Source organism: Zootoca vivipara, chromosome 6, assembly GCF_963506605.1.
Source record: "Zootoca vivipara chromosome 6, rZooViv1.1, whole genome shotgun sequence".
In the NCBI taxonomy this organism is placed as follows: domain Eukaryota; kingdom Metazoa; phylum Chordata; class Lepidosauria; order Squamata; family Lacertidae; genus Zootoca; species Zootoca vivipara.
This window is the reverse complement of record NC_083281.1, coordinates 87,561,408-87,577,449: the sequence shown is the minus strand read 5'-3', so window position 1 is coordinate 87,577,449 and position 16,042 is coordinate 87,561,408. Positions and strand designations below refer to the sequence as shown.

Below are 16,042 nucleotides of genomic sequence, written 5' to 3'. Positions count from 1 at the left end.
CCTCCCTCCCTCCCTCTCCGCCTGGAGGGAGTCACGGGTCCGCGGCAGGGCAGGACGGGGCGGAGCCCGGCCGGGAAGGGAAAAACGGAAGGCGAGGAAGTGATGCCAAGTCGAATTTGGGAGCCAGAAGCGGCGCGCGCGAACGCTGCGCTCGGGCGGCTGGCGGAGCGTCATGGAAGTGCCTGCGGTGAACCTGAAGGTAGGCGCAGGAGAGGAAAGCGAGCGTGGAAGGAGGAGGTGCGAGGCGCGGTTGCGCAAGGGGCTTTCCCCTAGGAGAGGGGCTCGTGCGCAAGGGAGGGTGCAAGGCCTTGTACGTGGGTGCAGTTGGCAATTGAAGAGACAGGTGTGTCCGGGGGCGCAAGAGAAAGGGCTGGGGGGGGGGGCTTCGCGGAAGGCAGTGGGTGTGTCAAAGATGGGCTGGTGTCCAGGTAAGAGGCTGGGGAATGGAGTGGTTGCTTGCGTTTATATGCCACCTTTTGAGCCATGGAGCTCAAGGTGGTAATAATAATAATAATAATAATAATAATTATTTATACCCCACCCATCTGGCCGGGTTCCCCCAGCCACTCTGGGCGGCTTCCAACAAAATATTAAAATACAGAAATCCATCAAACATTAAAAGCTTCCCTAAACAGGGCTGCCTTAAGATGCCTTCTAAAGGTCTGGTAATTGTTATTCTCTTTGACCTCTGGTGGGAGGGCATTCCACAGGGTGGGTGCCACTACCAAGAAGGCCCTCTGCCTGGTTCCCTGTAACTTGGCTTCTTGTAGCGAGGGAACCGCCAGAAGGCCCTCGGCGCTGGATCTCAGTGTTGGCATGGTTCTCCTAGTAACTAGTTAATCTCCCACAACAAGCCTGCGAGGTAGGCCTAGGTTGAGAGTGACTGGCCCAACGTCACCCAGTGAACTTCATGGCCAAGTAGTAAGTCATTCGAACCCTGGGCCGAGACTGACATGCTAACTCCTGCAATGTGCTGCCTCGCAGACTGGGCGTGTGTGCCCGAGAACATGGTTTTAGTAAGTTGGCAATGCTAGTAAGCAGACGCACCCCGGGGCAACTTGTATATTTGGCAGCCTGGGAAGTTTCCTACAGGAGTTGATGCTTAGAACACATATTCTTTGTTATAGGCAATGGTTTGTAAGACACACATTGAAATACTTTCTTCTATTCTTTTCCTTGTAAAAGATAAGTAAGCGAGGAATGGCTGGTGCATTTCTGGGAGTGGGAGGGTGTGCCTGGGATCGTTCCCTGCTCTTCCATTGCATCCGGGTTTTGGGTACTGAATGTCCATCCATGTGCAACGTTTGTGCACTGGTTCTCTAAATATGCACGCCATAATAATAATAATTTATTTGTACCCTGCCCATCTGACTGGGTTGCCTCAGTCGCTCTGGGCAGCTCCATTACTCTTGCTTAGGAGATTCATGACACAAAAACTGACCCCTCTTTTCTGCAGAAAGACATCCATTTCCCACCCCACCTGTGGAACTATTTCCTAGCCGGTATATGTTTCCCAATGAAGCAGCTTGCCACTTTCCCCTTTGGATTTTTTCTGACCCTACACCCGGGCTGATGTACTCGGACGGCTTCATAGAATCAAAGAATGGTAGAGTTGGAAGGGACCCCCAAGGGCCATCTAGTCCAACCCCCCTGCAATGCAGGAATCATAGCTGCAGGATCCCTGACAGAAGGCCATCCAACCTCTGCTTAAAAACCTCCAAGGAAGGAGAGCCTACTACCACCTCCCGAGGGAGTCCCTTCCACTGTCGAACAGCTCTGACCACCAGAAAGTTCTTTCAAATATTTAGTTGGGATTGCCTTTCTTCCCATTTGAATCTTATCGGCTCACATCCTAGCCTCTGGAGCAGCAGAAAACGAGCTTGCCACGTGACAACCGTTCAGATATTTCAGCCTTCTCCAAGAAACTCCTCCCCACCCCGATACCCCATGTGATGCAAAACATCGTCCTCCAATATGTCGAAATCCGCACTCGGCCATGACCCACAAAATTCCTGTTAGTGGCAGTTTTTATTGCTGTCTCTGGCGTGGATTGTGAGCTCTAGGGGCAAACAAAACCTGCAATGCTTGTGGGTAAGTTTGGAGGTAATCACATGAAGACCTGATGGCGTTAAAGGTTCCGTTCTTAGGTTGGGCTAACATACCTACATCATTTTATTTGTATGCTGCCTTTCCATAGTTCAAACCATGCTCAAGGCGGCTTACACAGCATGAAAAAATACGTCATTACAGACATAACAAAAATAGTCATAAACAATAAACATTAAAAATACGCAACGAAATTGAACTATTTCCACATAAATCATAATAAGATCTAAAACAAAGATACAAAAAATAATATAAATAACAGCAACAAACTCCCCCTAAACAATACCCCAACCTAAGAGTCTGTTCATCAGCCTGTTCAGCTTTTGTAGCTGGAGTCAGTCAGGGCAGGTGGAAAAAGGCCTGCAAGGTTCTAATGCTGCCTTGTTTTTTTGCTTTATATCCCTGGGTTTTTGTAGATACTGAGTACATCCTTGAAATAACGAGGTAAAAATCTTTCTAGTAAAAGCAGCACATCCTCCAATTACTCCAGAATCCCCACAAGTAGGAAATTTTAATCCGCGTTCACATTTAATACATTTTTGTCTCAATATCGAAAACTATCCTGCTTCTGTCCTTTAGCCTGGTATCACAAATGATATCCGGTATCCAAAATGGTAGATTGGAACCATAAACCCCACGCCATCATGGTTTGCACTTCCAGAGATACAAACAAGAGCGTCTTACAGAGTGGTGCATGCTCTGGTTATCTCCTGATTGGAATACTGCAATGCGCTCTACGTGGGGCTACCTTTGAAGGTGACCCGGAAATTACAACTAATCCAGAATGTGGCAGCTAGACTGGTGGCTGGGAGCGGCCGCCGAGACCACGTAACACTGGTCCTGAAAGACCTACATTGGCTCCCAGTAAAACCAACTTCAGACCACGGGTGGTTGTTCTGGTTTAACAGTTGATTGCAAGCTTGGGATGAGCAGTTTGTACATTCCGCTATATTGGGGGTGGGCAACCTCCCTTGAGGGCCACTTGCAATGATGGATGGGCAGTTGGGGGCCGCATGCCAGGGGGGAGTGTCTGGAGGCTGTGGCTGGTGATTTTAGCGCGCTCTCATTTGCATGTGCAAGAGGCACACGGAAAGTACCACTGGGGCACCCGGGGAGGGGGCCCTGCTCTGAAACCCCCCTGAGGGCCAGATGCCAGCTCTGTGTTGCTGACATGTGTGCTGTACCATCATTTAAATTTCCAAACCATGGTTTGGTGTGATATAAGAAGTTGAAGTTGTCAGGCGTGAGTTTGAATGCCGTCTTAATTTGCTGCAGACTTGTTATTTGGCTTTGAGTAGCTAGCTAGGTTTTTTCTTTCTATCAAATGGAGGTGACGGTGGCCTACCTTGCAGGGTCATGCTGAAGGTGTACTTATTACACAGCACCAATATAAGATGCGTCCCTCGGCTTCTCAGTGTGCCTGCCTGCTGAGCTGATTTTACCTGGTTAGCAAAATGCACATAATGGTAGATGTCCTTTATTAATGTTGCCCCCTTCCATAGAGTACTCTATATGTAGAAACCTAGCTCATCAGGATGATTTCTGGGCACAGGTCCTGATAGTTTTATGAGGTTATATCCATGTCTTCAGTCCCTCTTCTGCCCCAACTGGGCTAACAGGACGACTGGAGCACCTCCTGCTTCAATAAACAATGGATCTGCGGCAGAGGTTTTTAATCCTCTTTTATTACTTCAAGCTATTTACAAAATATATACATAGGCTGATACAAACAGCTCTCACTACAAACACACAGCATAACAGAGAGCCAGAGTACTCACAACAGCTACATAGCAATATAGCAATACCACGCCTTACTAAATTAGCTGAGTCAGGAAGGCAATTGAGTGAAGGAACAGTTCCCGCCCACTTCTCTCTCTGGAGACTTTCTGATTCTCACATTGGGAGGGGTGAAAATGCTAACATACTCCCCCTTTTCAAACCGACCTTTGAGAGAACTTTAACACAACTGTAATTTCTTAACATACACATCCAGTTGTTCCTTGTTCACAGCTTTAGTTAAAGCATCGGCAGGAATTTCTTTCCCTGGCACATAAGTAACTTTAACAACTCCTTCTTGAATACATTCTCTGGCGCGGTGCATTTTAATCTGTAAATGTTTTGTTTTCTGCTTGCACCCTTCTGATTGGATCAACGCTATGCAGGCTTTGTTGTCCTGATAAACTGGAATTGGACACGAAACCTTTATTCTCATATCTTGACATAGCTGCAATAACCACTCTACATTCATAAGCGATAGAGTTAGAGCATTGAGTTCCGCTTCACATGAACTCGTGCTCACTGTTGCTTGCTTTTTACAATTCCAATCAAACAAGCACTGATTGTACAGATAACACACGCCTGATGTACTCTTTCCATCCATTGAGTCACTGCCAAAACTGGCGTCTGCATAGATTTCAAGACCTCCTGATTTTTGGCTTGAAAGTCTTAACCGATAGTGCATAGTGCCCTTTAAATATCTAACTATGCGTTTTAAAGCTTTCCAGTCAGATACTGTGGGCTGATTAGCATATCTGCTGAGCAAATTCACACCAATGGCAATGTCTGGCCTGGTACACCTTGCTACAAAACTGAGCTTGCCTAACACACTCCGGAACAATGTGGTGTCAGAAAATGCCTCAGCATTTGTGTCATGTTGGAAACCTGTGACCATAGGGGTATCTACAGCATTTGCATCAGTCAGGTTTAACTTTTTCAGCAATTCATTGATTTTGCATGTTTGGTGCAGCAAAACATCACCCTTCTCATTTCTCTCCACTTCCAGAGAGAGATAATTACTGACTTCCCCTAGATCTTTCATGTCGAAATGCTTCTGCAACTTCCCAAGAGTGCTTTTGTAAATATTAATATCTTTCCACAGAAATAAGATATCATCAACGAAGCAAATACAAAATAGCTTTTGTTGATTACATTCTTTCACAAAAACACAAGAATCAGCCTTTCCTTGTTGGAATCCTAAAGAAAACAACACTTCAGTTAGTTTAGTGTGCCAGCAACGAGCACTTTGCTTCAAACCATATAGGGATTTTTTTAACTTGCACACCATTCCCTTTTTGACTTGCTCTCCATCTGGTGGCAGCATATAAATATTCTCATCAAGAATTCCGTACAAAAAGGCAGTATTTACGTCGTGATGCGATATAGTCATGCCTTCTTCAGCAGCAAGTTTCATTAAGAGTCTAACACTCTCAAATCTGACTGTTGGTGAGTACGTCTCATGGTAATCCTGGTCAGGTATCTGAGAAAAACCACGTGCCACTAACCTGGCTTTATATCTGGCAACTTTACCATGCTGGTCCGTTTTTACTTTGAAAATCCACCTGCTGTCTACAAATTTCATACCTGGTTCTTTTGGAACCAATTCCCATGTCTCATTTTGTTTCAGGGATTTTAACTCAGATTTCATGGCATTAAGCCAAGGTTCAGCATCCTTTGCGGACAAGTTTTGAACCTCTTTGTAGCTGGCTGGTTCAAACACTGTATCTGAGTCGCTAGTAATGACAGCTTTTGCAAACTCTTTGGAAAATCGCTTTGGCGGTTTCCCCTTGGTGGCTCTTTCGGACCTGCGCAAAATTCTCAGATCCTCTGGGTCCATTTCCTCCTTGGGAGAATGGTGACCCACTGTAAACAAAGGTTGTACATCTACATCAGTGTCTGATTCATCTGTCTGTTTAACTGAGGCTTTTGCACTCTGATAGTCTGTGTCAGTGTCAGATTCCTCACTAACGCTAGATTCATCAGCAGTAACAGGATCTGCCTCTTTCTTTTCTGGCTTTGTGTTATCATCACCAGAAATGGGGTAGCACTGAAAAATACCAACTTTGTCCCATTTTGGGTTACAATCCATACTTCTGGTCAACCTAATTGTTTTCGTGTCTGTCATTAGCACACGATATGAACCTTTCTCGTACCCTAGAAAGATGCCATGTTGACCACATTTACTCAGTTTGTCATTTTGCAAAGTATGCACCCACACTTCTGAACCAAAAATTTTCAAATGCTTCACAAATGGTTTTTTTCCAAACAGCATTTCATATGGGGTGCAACCAATGGCTGACTGATATCTTCTGTTATAAACATACGTAAAGCACGATAAAGCTTCCCCCCAAAAGGGATTGGGTAGGCCTGAATCGTGCAACAGAGTTTTAATACCTTGTTGCAAGGTTTGGTTTACTCTTTCACATAAACCATTCATCCATGGAGATCTGGGCGTGGCAGTCATGTGCTCTATACCCTGTTCAGCAAGAAAGCTTTCAAATTGCTCTGAACAAAACTCTCCACCTTTGTCACTGTAAAAGTGACGCACCTGCTCATTGTGCACATTTTTTAGCCATGCACAAAACTGTTTGAACCTTAAAAAGGCTTCAGACTTTTTCTGCAGTACATAAACCCAAACATATTTGGAATAAGAATCAATCAGAACCATGAAGTAACGTGAGTTGCCTCTAGAGAGCGCTAGAGGTCCAACCAAATCTGCATGCACCATCTCAAAAGGTTTTTTTACTTCCCTCCCAGACTTTGTACCTTTGGGAGCTTGTCTAATCTTATTCTCTGCACAAGAAACACATTTCATGTGGTAAGGACACTTTTGGACTTTCATGCCCTCAACCATATTTTGCATTTTTGCCACTGCTTGGAAATGCAAATGACCAAACAAACGGTGATAATCATGAATACAGTGGTTATGCATTTTCTCATTCTTATCTACTGATATGTTACAGCATGCCTTTTCAGTTTCTCTAGTTGCTTTAGCAGCTGCACCTGTAACAAAAGGCAATACATATAAACCATCAACACACTTGGCATAAAGAATGAGTTTGTTATCTCGAAGAATTTCGCACCGAGAGTTTTCAAACACCACTTTAAATCCTAGAGCGTCTAACTGAGAAACGCTTAGGAGATTATCCTGCAAATGAGGAGCATACATAACATTGCTAACTGTTGCATTTAGGCTCTGCAAAAACACAGTACCCTGAGCCAAACTCTTAATTGACGACCCGTCTGCTTGATGAATGGCTCCTCCCTGGTTCTCCAGATGAACAAAGAGGTCTTTATTATTGGCAACATGCCGGGTTGCTCCTGAGTCGACAATAAAAACAGAACGTTTGAGTTTTTTAGAGCAACGTGAGACCAAAGCTTTTGATGCAGCTGGTCCTTGGGGTTTTCGGCCTCCTCCCCCTCTGCCTTTGAAGTTGTCCTTTTGCTTTAAAGTCTTCCTACATCGATTCCTGTAATGCCCAAATTCACCACAAGAGTAGCAGCGTAGAGTTTTAAGAGCTTTAGCAGAAGTTTCACTTTCTCCTGCTGAAGGCTTGAAAACACTCTCAATAACTTTGCCTCGATTCTCTCTTGCCGTTTGTCTGCGATCCCATTCATTCATGAGCACAGCAGATACATGATCCTCTGTTAAACGATCATTAGGCAATGTGGATAGCTGAGTAGCAACTGCATCATACGACTCATCTAGGCTATTTATCATGAGCATTGCAAAAACAGCCTCTGACAAATTCAAGTCTCTCTGGGCAAGGTCCTGTCTGAGACGTTTTAATTGAGCCAGGTGGCTGGGCAAATCGCCATCTTTCTGCAGCTCCAGCCTACATAGTTTCTTAAAAAATAACACAGTTGAGCCTGCATTTTGACGTAGATGCATATCTTTAAGTTTATTCCAAACAGCCTTTGCAGTCTCCTCATTCTCTAAATTGACCAACAAATGGTCTGAGACACTCAAAACAATTGTCCCCCTGGCTCTCATGTCTGCCTCATGCCAGGCTGCCCAATCATCATCAGTCTCATCGGGGGCATCATCCTCTATGGTATGATAAAGCTTTTCTCTTTGTAAAAGTGCCTTCATTTTAACTTGCCAGGTAGGGTACGTTTCTGGCGTCAGGAGAGGAAAAGACAGGGCCATTTGGCTGATATGTGCAGAAGCCATGTCTGCGTTTTAAATTAACAGCAAGACACTTCCCTTCGTGCAACACAAAAAGCCTTGACTCTCCCAGCAACTTCACTCCCCCTTTCAGCACAATTAATTTAGGCAAACTGGAAAAGCGTCTCTTATCTTTTTGGCAGCTTTAAGCATGCCTCTCTGTAAACCAGCTTGAAATTAAACAGCTTACGACTTGGCAATGTGCAGCATCAGAACTCCGTCCAGCCAACAGCAGCAACAGCTCATCCAGGCCTGGAGACGATGTACAGCATCAGAGGAAAACTGGATCAGCAAAACCGTCCTACCTCTCAGCAGCCAAGCGACACAGCAAAGCACGCATCCACTGCGCAACTCATGCATCCGCACAAACCATCCTCTGCTACCATATGATAGTTTTATGAGGTTATATCCATGTCTTCAGTCCCTCTTCTGCCCCAACTGGGCTAACAGGACGACTGGAGCACCTCCTGCTTCAATAAACAATGGATCTGCGGCAGAGGTTTTTAATCCTCTTTTATTACTTCAAGCTATTTACAAAATATATACATAGGCTGATACAAACAGCTCTCACTACAAACACACAGCATAACAGAGAGCCAGAGTACTCACAACAGCTACATAGCAATATAGCAATACCACGCCTTACTAAATTAGCTGAGTCAGGAAGGCAATTGAGTGAAGGAACAGTTCCCGCCCACTTCTCTCTCTGGAGACTTTCTGATTCTCACATTGGGAGGGGTGAAAATGCTAACAGGTCCTCTTCCTTGATGTGTTAGCTTTCTAGCTTCCTCCGTGTCAACTCATAAATGTGCAGGTAAGGTTTCTCAGTGGATAGTGCCTGTTGAAATTTAGAGAGCGAGAGCATGGCTCTTAACTTTATATGGAAGTTTTTGGGGAGGGCATTGTGAGGCAGAATTTAAAACTGCATTGTTTTTTGGCAGCCTTGCAAATCAAAGATTCTGTGCTAGGATCGGTTTGGTTAATTATTAAAATGTAAGTGCTACTAAAAACAGATTTTCTTTCCCTCCCCCACCCCCACGTCTAAGCAGAGTTTGCTTATATATCTCCCCCTTTTATGGGAGGAGGGAATCCCCAAAAGAGTGGGGTGGGTGTGATTTTCTTATTTGGCGAATCCTAAAATCCCTGCAGCATTCATTTTTAAGGAGATTTTGAGAGAAGCAAGAAATCTGAGTCAGAAGCTTCCCGAGATCCAAAGCCTGCTCCTTAAGAGGCAACCCTCTTTGCATGAATCAGGGGATTGAAACTAGGATGTCGAGATAGCCAGAGGATGAAGCTTGTGCACCATTAAGAGTTGTTTCCTGCTGCCATTGTTGTAAAATTTAAGCTGGTTCCTATGAACCCAGAGAAATGGATCTTGACCCAGGGAGAGCTCAAGGATCCAGGCAAGCAGACGAATTTAAGCGTCTCCTGCCCACCAAATAACAGAGACCAAACCAGGACGTACGAAGCAAGGCACTTTTATTTTTGCTGTTGCAACAGGGTCCTTCCTCTCACACAGGAGAACAAGGAAGGAACCCCAAACAAAGATGTCTTTCCCTTAAAAAGAAATTTGAAATTGGTTTCAGCCCACCCCCCAGAAGCATCATCCATATGTCACAGAAGGGGTGTAGCCCAAGACCCCCCCTCCCTAGATTCATCATAGGCACATCATGAACGGGGAGGTCTGGTGGCAGTAATCTGAGCATCCTGGACCCTGCCCCCTGCCCCCAAAACCTAATCAACAAAATTGAGAGATATTTACATTTCCCTGTTTCCCAGCCAAGTTAATCACACCCTTTTGTCTGGCAGTCAGGTATCAGGATGCCAGGGATTATCACTTTAATTCCTGAGACAATGAGAAGGTTCCCCCCACCCCACTTCTTCCTTGCAGAGGAACACCTGGTCAGAGAGAGTCAAAATGGTGTCAGTCAGGCCTGTCTTCCTGTGCTGCTTCAGACATGTTTCTGTACATTCATGTACATGTTTTATGAACAATTATTATATATATATATATATATGACCTCAAAATTCTTATAACACCATTAAAGGTTCAGTAGCCCTGTAATAACCTGTAGGGACCCAGGTGGCTCTGTGGAGGGACCCAGGTGGCTCTGTGGGTTAAACCACTGAGCCTAGGGCTTGCCGATCAGAAGGTCGGCGGTTCAAATCCCTGTGACGGGGTGAGCTCCTGTTGCTCGGTCCCAGCTCCTGCCAACCTAGCAGTTCGAAAGCACGTCAAAATGCAAGTAGATAAATAGGAACCGCTCTGGCGGGAAGGTAAACGGCGTTTCCGTGTGCTGCTCTGGTTCGCCAGAAGCGGCTTTGTCATGCTGGCCACATGACCTGGAAGCTGTACGCCGGCTCCCTTGGCCAATAATGCAAGATGAGCGCGCAACCCCAGAGTCGGTCACGACTGGACCTAATGGTCAGGGGTCCCTTTACCTTTAGCCCTGTAATACATACTAAGAAGTAAATTCAGCGGGGCTTGCTCCCAGGTGAGTGAGTGCTGTGTAGAACTGAAGCCTTAAACTGCAGATTAAAGTATTTCCCCTTGATGAGTCGTTGGGACTGACCATGAGCAAAGTGGACAAGCGTTTGCAGAGATGCTTGCTAGCGTTGTGCCCCTGTCTCCAGGAAACAAAGCTGAACCGATTGAGCCTCCTTGTTCAGGGACAGTATACCTCTGAATTAGCAGTTGCTTCAGGAAAAAAAATCGACACAGGAGCTTTTATCTCTGTGCCCCGTTTATGATTTCTGGCTGACAACTGGAAGCTGGTCTCCAGAGCTTTTTGGCCCAGTCCCCAACAAGGGAATTCTTATCTTTTACGTAAATACATGCCTGCCCCCTACATTCTTCTAGGGCTGCCAGCAAACTCCCAATCAGCTGATTTTTTTTCCTGCCTCGAGGCTAGATAAAATTGTATATTTTCTTTGGGGAAGTCTCTCTCTCTCTCTCTCTCTCTCTCTCTCTCTCTCTCTCTCTCTCTCTCTCTCTCTGTGTGTGTGTGTGTGTGTGTGTGTATCCAACGTTAAATAAGCAAGGACTTACTGATAACAGAAGACTGAAAGTCCTGCTGGATCAGACCAGTGGTCCACCTAGTCCAGCATCCTGTTCTCCCAGTGACCAACCAGATGCCCCAATTGGAAGCAGGAATCCAGGTCAAGGGCATTTTCCTCTCCTGTGATTCCCAGCAATTGGTATTCAGAATTTTCAGAAGATTTACAGTACCAACGTTGGAAGCTAGGGTTGCCACCCGTCCCTAGAAATACGGGGTCACCCTGTTTTAGGACCTAGGTCCGCCACTGCTTGGCCCTCTCCACCGCCCTGACCTGACCTGACCTCTCCTCCTCTCTCTGCACTCGAGTCTCTTCCAACGCCAGCATAGGCGAGAGGCTGGAGCTGCGGCTCAGCTCGTCGCCCGTGGGAACCGGCCGTCTACCTCTGGCCCCTGCGCATCCTCGTGAGCCAAGGGGAAAAGCGGGGCCAGGGTGGTGAGGGAGACAGGAAGGTGGAGCATTTGGTATCATGAGTGTGTGCGCCCCCCCAAGCCCCCCCCTGACCCATCCTGTATTTTGCCTGACCAAAGGTGGCAGCCCTAGGAGGCAGAGCATAGACCTCAGGACCAGTAGCCATCCATAGCCGTCTCCTGGGCTTGCCAAATGGAAGGTTGGCGGTTCGAATCCCCGCGACGGGGTGCTCTGTCTCAGCTTCTGCCAACCTAGCAGTTCGAAAGCACGCCAGTGCAAGTAGATAAATAGGTACCACTGTGGCAGGAAGCCAAACGGCGTTTCCGTGTGCTCTGGCTTCCGTCACAGTGTCCCGTTGCGCCAGAAGCGGTTTAGTCCTGCTGGCCACATGACCCGGAAAGCTGTCTGCGGACAAACGCCGGCTCCCTCGGCCTGAAAGCAGGATGAGCACTACAGCCCCAGAGTCGCCTTTGACTGGACTTAACTGTCCAGGGGTCCTTTACCTTTTTTACCTTTACCATGAATTTGTCCAATCCTCTTTTAAAGCAGTCCTTTTAAGGCTGTCGCTGCCTCCTGTGGGAGTGAGTTCCATAGATTAACTCTGTGCCATGCAGACAAGGCCTTTCTTTTATTTGCTCTGAGTCTTCCAACATTCAGCTTCACTGGATGGTCTCAAGTTCTAGTATTTAAGAGTGTCATTATCCTCACATTTGTTTATTTACATAGCATTTCCAGCCAGAAAGGCTTCCAGCTTGGCTTGCATACAATCAGTCAAAACAAGGCAGGCTTGCAATACACATATAGAAATAAATAAACGGCATAAAAGGAAACAGGGATAGGGAGGGAAGAGGAGAAAATCAAACTTGGGCACTTATTAAATAGTTGTTCTTATTTTGTTCTTATTTATTAAATTTGTATACTGCCGTTCATCCAAAGATCACAGGACAGTTCCCAATATAAAAATACAAAATGAAAGCACAGAATACATAATAAACAAAAACAAAATCAATAACTCCCCTCCCGCAGGCACATAGAAAAGGCCAGATAAACCTTTTCGCCTGGCACCTAAAGAGATGTAATGAAGGCACCTGGTGAGCCTCCCTGGGGAGAGCATTCCACAAATGGGGAGCCACTGCAGAAAAGACCCTGTTTTCGTGTTGCCACCCTCTGGACCGCTTGCAGAGGAAGAAGGGCCTCAGATGATGATCACAGGGTCCAGGTCAGTTTATATGGGGAGAGGCGGCTCTCGGGGTATTGTGGTCCTGAGCTGTTTAAGGCTTTATAGGTCAAAACACTTTGAATTGGACCTGGAAACCAATTGGCAGTCAGTGCAGTCGGGCCAGGTTTGGCATTATGTGCTCAAACCATCTTGCCTCGGGTGAGCAACTTGGCTGCCGAATTCTGCACCAGCTGAAATTTCCAAACCATCTTCAGATGGTTTCAGTATGTTTCAGTAATCTAGAGGTTACCAGAAGTTAGGCTATCCTTGTCCCGACCACTTGGCACATTTTTGAGAGTTGGTGGTGGTGTCCTTTCTCGAATTTGAAAAGGAACACCTAGGCAAAGAGAACAAGGAAATGGCAACTGACCGAGCAAACAGGGAATCAAAAAGAAGGTAGGGAACAGATTGTTTTGGGTTGGATTCCTTTTACATGATGACCAGTGATTACTTCACTAGTTCCTGAGCTGGGGAAAAAACCATCATTCATTCACTTCTCTCTCTGTGTCCTCTCTGGTGTCTTTGTGTTCCCCAGATTTGCCCAATCGTGACCAGTCACTGGTCTTGTCATTCTGGGGTTTTCTTAAAAATGAAAATAAAAGTGTAATCCAGATTGCTTTGCAAACCTGCCTTTTGAAGAGCTCCCTGAAAGAATGCAAAATATATCTGCTGATGCATAACTCATGGAAGTAGTAACTTTCCCCAAAATGCTGGTTTTTATTTTATTGTTCCTTGAGTGCAGTGTGAAATACTTGTTCTTTTAGATTCATGGTGCTGCATCTAGGTCCTGAAGTTCTAGCACAGGCACCCCCAAACTTCGGCCCTCCAGATATTTTGGACTACAATTCCCATCATCCCCGGCCACTGGTCCTGTTAGCTAGGGATCATGGAAGTTGTAGGCCAAAACATCTGGAGGGCCGCAGTTTGGGGGACCCCTGTTCTAGTAGGTCAGTTTCATTTGCTGGTCCCACTAGGGTGAGAAGTGGAAAGCAGGTGTTTATTAATTTACAAAAGTATTTATATACCACCCTCTAACAAAATATTAGAGCAGCTTGCAGCAATATCAGTTTTGTGTGGGTTTTTTTTAAGCATTAAGAGCAGCACAAAACAACCATTAAAATGACTAGCTACTCACAATTTTTTTAAAAAAGAAAATTGCACAGGGCTGTTGTCATTAAAAAAAACAACAAGCAAGTTTCAAGAGACACCTAAAAGTCATAAGTGAGGATGTGCCCTATCTAGCTGCTATTGGCTTAGCTGCTGTGATGTCAGAGAAAGACAAGGCAGCTCCTGGGAGATCATAAGAGTCTTAGCTCTGGGGGTTTTTATGGGTCTGTTTTGTTTTGTCTGCAGCCAATAATGAATAAAACAAAGGCCTTTGTGGTGGCCTTGAAAGTTGATCTCCATTTTTTGGCATCTCCTCATTGGGTCCCCCCTTGCAGCCTTGAGGGAGAGGTTGTGTGTGCTTGTAAAGGTAAAGGTAAAGGGACCCCTGACCATTAGGTCCAGTCGTGACCGACTCTGGGGCTGCGCGCTCATCTCGCATTATTGGCCGAGGGAGCCGGCGTACAGCTTCCAGGTCATGTGGCCAGCATGACAAAGCCGCTTCTGGAAAACCAGAGCAGCACATGGAAACGCCGTTTACCTTCCCACTGTAGCGGTTCCTATTTATATACTTGCATTTTGATGTGCTTTCGAACTGCTAGGTTGGCAGGAGCTGGGACCAAGCAACGGGAGCTCACCCCGTCACAGGGATTCGAACCGCCGACCTTCTGATCAGCAAGCCCTAGGCTCAGTGGTTTAACCACAGCGCCACCTGGGTCCCTAATCTCCATTTTTTGGCATCTCCTCATTGGCATAGCTGCCAAGTTATCCCTTTTTTACAGGGATTTTCCCTTATGCTGAATAGGCTTCCTCGCGAGAAAAGCGAAAACTTGGCAGCTATGCCTCATTGGGTCCTCCCTTGCAGCCTTGAGGGAGAGGTTGTGTGTGCTTATACTGTAGATCAATTTGCAAATACCGGTAGGTTGTCAAAATCCTACTCTCTGAGTTTCGGGAAGGGAAGAAATTCAAGAAGGCCTTGAGGAATTCTAAAACTCCCAGCTATTCCTGACTCCTTGCAGACCAGTGTTAATGCCTTGTTTGTGAGAGTTTCTTTCCCTCCCCTCGCATCAAAAAACACCCCCCCCCAAACCCACAAGCATCAAAGGTTATAAAATGTTTGCCAGGTTCCTGCCGGCAGAGACCACCACCCCCTTCCAGTTTTTCATTCTGTAAGCCATAAGGGGGCAATTAATTTTGTCAAAAGTCCAGCTGTGTTTGCAGAGGGTCTCCGTGTTAATCGTGTGGTGGTCTGTAGGGCATTCCCAGAGCTTGGGGAGGAGAATTTTTTTTAATTAGCTGAGGTTCTTTTTAATGAATGTTGCATATTGAGTAGCTGGCGGGGGGGGCAGATTTTTAATTAGCCAAGGTCTTTATTAATGATTGTTGCATATTGGCTAAACACCCCCGTCCCCAGAAGCGTTGCTGGTTAATATAATTGGACATTTTTTTTAAAAGCTGTCAGCTTAGCTGTTGAATATATTAAACACTGTCAGTTTCAATGATTAATATACAAAATCATATTTTCCCTGTTTGCTTAGGGCTTTTTAAAGAGAATTGGTGATGTGAGGGACAAGGGATATCGCGAAGTCCCTCCCCTCCTGAGTTCAAGCCCGTCCCCGAGCAAAGGGGAAAGCAGGGAGAGCTCCGATTCCAGTGGGGAAGCAGGAAGTCGTGTCCGAGGCTCAGGCAAGGTAAAGGAGCCAGGGTCCCAGGTGGGACAGGAAGGGGCAAGTAAGGGGGGAAGACCCATCCCCCCAACTCCAGAATTACGCAGGAAGAGGAGGGGCAAGAGGATGGGTCTGCCAAAGCTTTTGTGTTGGAGAAAGACGCGCCAAAAGCCATTAGGAGGTTCTGAAACCGACTGACAACATCGCTCCGTGTAAATAGCAATGACTTGAGCACTGTAAATACGCAGCACCAATAAAAGAATAAAATGCAGAGCTGCGTAGCGTCGTTACTCTGAAGTAGTCCACTCCGGCCACTGTGACAGCAACCTCCTAATCATTTTTGGGCTACTTTGGAGTTGCCGGGATGAGCGTGTCCGAGGCGGAGAAGTGGCGGCAGATCGCTGAGCAAGCCCAGCTAGAACTGCAACAGCTGTCGCTGCAGGCGCAGGGAGAATTGAAGGCAGCTAAAGAGGAGACTAAGAAGGTCCAGGACGACCGGCTACAACTTGCGGAACAGGTGAGAGAGCTCCAGGA

The 16,042-nt window shown here is 46.2% G+C and overlaps 1 protein-coding gene across 2 annotated transcripts in view; it reads left to right on the top strand.

Moving 5' to 3' along the window:
- Window positions 1–48: 48 nt before the first annotated feature.
- Window positions 49–16,042, top strand: part of AGTRAP (angiotensin II receptor associated protein) — a 34,352-nt gene continuing 18,358 nt past the window's right edge. The window contains exon 1 of one of the 2 annotated variants that reach the window (XM_060276270.1): window positions 49–199. In XM_060276270.1, coding sequence (XP_060132253.1) covers window positions 173–199 — 27 coding nt within the window. In that variant the 5' untranslated portion in view covers window positions 49–172. Of the gene's footprint in view, window positions 200–8,771; window positions 8,865–16,042 lie in introns of those variants that run through there. The other variant, XM_060276271.1, reaches the window with a different exon arrangement.